The 5,626-nt window shown below is 45.7% G+C and overlaps 1 protein-coding gene across 1 annotated transcript in view; it reads left to right on the top strand.

The window, feature by feature from the left end:
- Positions 1-5,626, top strand: part of LOC102675488 (box A-binding factor-like) — a 31,263-nt gene that overhangs the window by 15,714 nt on the left and 9,923 nt on the right. Inside the window, exon 4 of the mRNA XM_031510145.1 lies at positions 7-761. Coding sequence (XP_031366005.1) covers positions 7-761 — 755 coding nt within the window. The remainder of the gene's footprint in view (positions 1-6; positions 762-5,626) is intronic.

The raw sequence follows: 5,626 nt of genomic DNA, 5'->3' as shown, positions 1-5,626 counted from the left end.
CCGCAGTCGCAATCGGTGGCGCATCAAAAACCGGACGAGGACGTGGTGGAGCGAACGAGTGGAATCGCGGTAGCGATGAGCGGCGCCCGTGGAGATTTCAACCTCGGTATGCTGTTCCCAAATCTTGCGAGCACCGGTGCGACCAGTTCCGCTAGCGAGATCGGTGGGAACGATGGCCACCAACAGCAGCAGCAACAACAGCATAATCGCCACCACCATCATCATCATCACCACAATCATCATCACTTGGAGGAGGTTTTGCCGGACGCGGCGTATCTTCAGCATCAAATGCGAGGCGGAGGTAATGGAGGAGGTGGCGGTAATGGTAACGGTGGAGGAGGTGGTGGCGGCGGCAGCGGAGGCGGAGGTGGCAGCGGTGCGGAGGGCAGCGGTGGCAGCGGCAGCGGCGGAGGTGGAGGCGGTGGTGGATGCTCACCGGCGCTTCGAACCGGTAGCTCACCGGGCTCCAGTCGTAGTCCGCACGAGGATCAAGAACTTTCGTCGCCTCATCGCCAAGGGCAGACAGAGGGTGGATACAGTCCGAGCGAACAAGGGAGACAGTCGTACGCCCATTTGACAGCTATGCAGCCACCTTCCTCGGTGCAGTCGAACCACGGCCTTGGCCAGGACACAGACCGAGTCTCCGATCAGATTTACATGGACTCGATATACGCTCATCACACTGTCGGAACGCCTCATCATCATCAAGAGCACGAGCCAGGATCGTCGACTCCTCACTCGCCCAGTGGACCGCTCACCAGGTAATTCGATCGTCATTTTCCAGAGATCGAGTCGAGTTTGTTCTTTTTTTTCATTTCTTTGATAATCAGACTTTCCTCGCCTCGCCCTCATCTTCGTTCGTTGCGATCGTGTGTTCTAAGCGCGACCGAGCGTGATCGTGAGAGGCCGCGTATCCACCGAAAGGTTTTAACCGTTCGCAACGGTATTTACACGGCGGCTTAAGGAATGCTCGATGTTCACCCAAAGTATTGTATACGTAGGCGATACAAAACCAAAAATGAAGCTAAACCGGGGATGGAAAACAGTGCGACGCCTCTCCGGCCCTATGCTAACAGTTTCGTGAAAATGAACAACATCCCTTGGTGTTTACCGATTCGTCCAGGCACGAGCCGCACGTCCTCCAAACGTTCTTTACCATCGATCGGTTTATACCCGAAATCCCGTCGCATGTGTAAGCATTCGTAAGCATAAGAACGTAACAAAGGGATAGACCGTTTCTCGTATTTCTTTCTTTTTTTTTTTTTTTTTTTTGATATTCAATATTCTTATATCGATGGAAAATCTACTTTTCCTTCGCGATCCACGAAAAACTTGATCGTGGTCGGGACGAGAATCGATTCATACCAGAACACGCGCTCGTCGTTCTTTTTTACGGTGATAAGAGTTTATTGACTCCGATAGGGAAACGATTCTTCGATCATGCGTTGTCCGTGTCTCGCGGCGAGAAAACGGAACGTTATCGAGAGCTGCGTCGATTAAAGTAGTTGCATTTTATAATCGGGCGATGTTCGAGAACAAAGAGAGGATAGAACGGCGATAGAACTTCTTCAATTCGGAATATAGAAGCATTCGAAATTGGAAAAATCTTGCGGGCTCGATTTTTAATTCTTCTATCTACGCTCCTGCGTGCCCGGTTTTCGTGTTTGTCGATTTCCTCATGCGGTCTGCGCGTGCAGGGGCCACGACCTTCGAATTTATAGATATCTAAAGTTCGGGTGCAGAGGATAATCTGCTTTTCGTTTCTCTTTTTGCGGGGTATCTTGTTGTCGTGATTACGAGCGCGCCAAGATCCGAGATGACGCAAAGTCTGCTCGTTTACTGTCGGTGATCTCGTAACCTCTACGTCTCGTGTGTTCTCGCCCGTCTTTCCTTTCTTTACTCTTTCTCCCCCCGTTTATTTGAACTTGTTTGCTGTTTAACCGAGTGCATGTTGCTAAGTTACTCGTCGTATAAGCGGGAACGAAAGCGATGTGTAAACGGTAATTGTTGATCCTTGACGCAAAGTTCGTCGTTGTGAATCATCGCACGGTTTACAGTTCACCACAGTCGAACCCAGAAACGCGTTCCAAGAAACCTTTAGGTATCGTGTGACGTAACAGACTCGAGGAAGAACTTTAGACGCGTTCTACGCGCGAGTAGAATCGAAAGGAAAAAAGACGAAGCAAGAATAATTTTTAAGTTTTCTTTTTTTTTCTTTTTTGTGTTTTTTCTCGATGTTGCAAATCGACGTAACCGTTTCGTGGATTAGTACGCATAAGTGATACGAGATGACGCGCAGATCGAAGTGAAAGTGAAAAGAAATGTCGATAGTCGAAGAAATGTCGATAGTCTCGATTGAAGTAATATATAGTCTCTTCCCTAGTCTCTTCGACAGCCAAGCATCGATGATAACCGTTAAGCTTTTTAAATTAGATTTAGATTAATCGCTACGAAAGTATAAACAATCATGAATAGAAATAAATGTTTAGAAATGCGAGCAAGAACGAGAGCAGAAACGAACGCGTGAATCTCAATGGTCGGTGGTCGTAAACCGCAGGATCGGTGGTATATAGTTTGGAAAGTCTGTATGGGTAGTGGCGTGAAGTTGAAAAGAATGTATGTGTGTATATGTGTGTGAGAGAGAAAGAAAGAAAGAAAGAGAGAGAAGTGTTAATCGAGGGCGGGATCGAGGTATCACGAGAGGGGACAGGAACGTTGAAAAGAAACGAAGGAAGGGAGAGATTCGCGGAAGGGGAAATCCTGACCACTTTGGAGGTCCTCCAACGCCATTCGCTTCTACGTTTTCCGTTCACATTGTTCGTTCCTGTCCCGTGAAAGAATCATTGAATCATTGTTTCTTGTCTCTTCCTATCAACCTGTGAATGTTTCCTATTTCCCGCGTTTTCCTTACGAATTCGAAGTTTATCGTGCAGGCTAAGGAATTGAGGTGTAAAAAGAAGGTGTTGAGAGGAAGCAAAGAATTTAGGATCGTTTGGACGTCAGCAGGAACGACAATATGCAGTGAGTGTATTCGATGAACGTTACGTTTCGATTACGATTAATTGATGTTTCAACTAACCCATCTATGCTTTTTACTTTTACTTTTCTTTCGAGCGATTTTGTTGATTAAAAATGTAGCGGTGTAAATAAATTTACAGGATAAGAACGTTTAACGTTCGAATAAGTAATTTGATAAACCAATATAGTATATAATAGTACAGTATATGTATTAAACGTATGTCATGTCCTCGTGGCATATGTCACATTCGCGTTTCAATCTACGATTATTTTATCGTTATTTATATTTTCTATTTTAGTTCACGTAATGTCGCACTCGAGATTGAAGTTACAATTTGAAATTCGGTTTTTTAAGATCGAATCTCGATGATACCTACACATTGACCTATTACACTTATACACGTATTCGTTTGTTACTAGTCCTGCCACGTTTAGACTTGCCTCTCCACGAAAGCGACTTCCCTTCCCCTCTCGGTTTTCTACCGTCCGTACGTCGTTTCATTTTTATCGGCGCTTCGTCGCGAACGCGAAATGTTGGAAAACAAAGTAAATGGGAAACTGATAACAGTTGCAAAAACATAGCTCGTAAATATTAACGCCGACTCGACTTCGGGTCGAAGGTGGTTGTCATGGCAGCATACGGCTTGATACTTGTCGATTTTCTTGAACGTCTTCGAATCGAAAATGAAACTTTCGCCCCCCCCCCTTCCCCCCCAAATTCTCGCGAAATATTTTATATGAAAAATAATTATAATTTTTGCTCGTCTAAATCTCTTCTTCATAGAGGAAAGGGGGTATGGCCAGACGTTGCGTGGTTTTTTTCAACGCCGGCTACCTCGGATCTCGGATCTCTTCCCACCACCGGTGATGCGCGATATCGTGAGAAACGGCTTATCGAGTCGGTGGATTCAGATAGCGATCCAGTAACAGGGGCTATAACCCTGTCGCTACCGACCTTCTAGATTGGGTTTCGCGATATCTGCATTCTTCGCGAACTGGCCAAAATATCTTCTTTCCTTACTCTTTCAACTAGAGAGAAAAGAACTGTACACATGCGAATCGCATCGTTCAGAATCGTATAAAGAATCGATCGAAGCTTCGAAAATGCGAGAGAGTAAAATCTAGATTAGTAGAGTTGGCAACCGGGGTAACGATTGGGAGGAAAGTTTCCTGGAAGAAATCCGACCGCTTAGTTATTAAAGTTTCCGGGGACGGGCATGGGTGTGCATCGTCGTGGTGTACGTCGCCGTCGCGTCGCATCGCATCGCATTGTGTACATGGTGTGTGTATACATATAAGTGGGCAAACGTTGCCTACGCACTGGTTCGAGGAGAATCGGTATGCGTTGTATACTAACGGAGCCGAGTGGTCTTGATTTCCGGTCAGGTTGCGTATCGCGTCATCGTCGACCAACAATTTTCTTCGAAATCGTATTTGAAATCGACCGATCAGTCTATTAGTTTCGATTTTCAATGCTGTAAAACAATAAGATAGGATAAACGTGATCGAACTGTTTGGATAGAAGAGACTCGATCGGGGAAGAGGTTTAGATTAGTATATATAATTCGAAACGATTTAAAAGTAAGGGTGTTTGTCGCGTGTCCGTGAAACGAGGCGCATCCGCGATGAACTCGTGAAACAACGTTTTTTCCCGTCGATGCGCATGGGTGCCGCACATTGTGCCCTGTGTCGTGTCGTAGAAATTAGCTCGTAACACGTGCTGCGCTCGCGCGCGTATCGCTTCCTTCCTTCGCGACGAACCTGGTTACACAGCTGAACTCTTTTCTTCGTACACATTCTTCATAGATTCGCGGATAGATCTCCGGCTCGTATCGAGTTTTAAAGAACAAAAGAATACAAGATCGAATGCATAATTTTTGTTAGAATTTACAATGGTTATGCTATGACTCTGACTTATAGGTTATACGAATTCGGACGAAGTTTGCCGAACTTGGACGAATTGAAAAGAGACGGACATAGTGACTATTATCAAAGGATCTCATCTCGCGCGCGCGGACTTTGAAGTCTGAAAAACAAAACATCTGAAACATTCGTTTTTTACATTCTCGGTTTTCAAAGGAAATTTACAAATTGAACAACGATGCTCTTGGAACGGCCGAAGGACGAAGTTGCTCTGTTATCGGTGTTTCTTTTACTGAGAATACCGTTGTTCGAACCAGTTTCATTCGAAATCGTTCCGGGAGAATACGCGAATCGTCTCGCGAGCACGTACCGATCGAACAGTACGTGTCGGTCGAGTCATGGAAACCGTCAAGGTCGCGCGTTTCTTTGCTTTGCTTTACGTCGCGCAACGTGTCCCGCCACGTTCGTTAAGTTCAATGCGTCGAACGCGTTTCCCGGCGATAAAGATGCACGTTCGATCGTCGATCCATGATCACAACTATGTCCTGAAAGAACATCGGGCGGAGCGGGGCTTGTATTTACATACGTGCGACACGGTAAGAGCGCGCTAATGTTTTATTTTTATACATTTGATTTTTTTTTTTCTCTCGAAATCGTGACGACTCGACGCTCACGAGTCACGCGGATTTCGGATTCACGAATATTTGCGCAACGAATATGACAACCGGAAATTTTGGTTTACGTA

The sequence above is a fragment of the Apis dorsata genome, unplaced genomic scaffold (genome assembly GCF_000469605.1).
Source record: "Apis dorsata unplaced genomic scaffold, Apis dorsata 1.3 scaffold_21, whole genome shotgun sequence".
Lineage (NCBI taxonomy): Eukaryota > Metazoa > Arthropoda > Insecta > Hymenoptera > Apidae > Apis > Apis dorsata.
The sequence above is the reverse complement of the archived record's forward strand: the minus strand, read 5'-3'. Positions and strand labels throughout refer to the sequence as shown.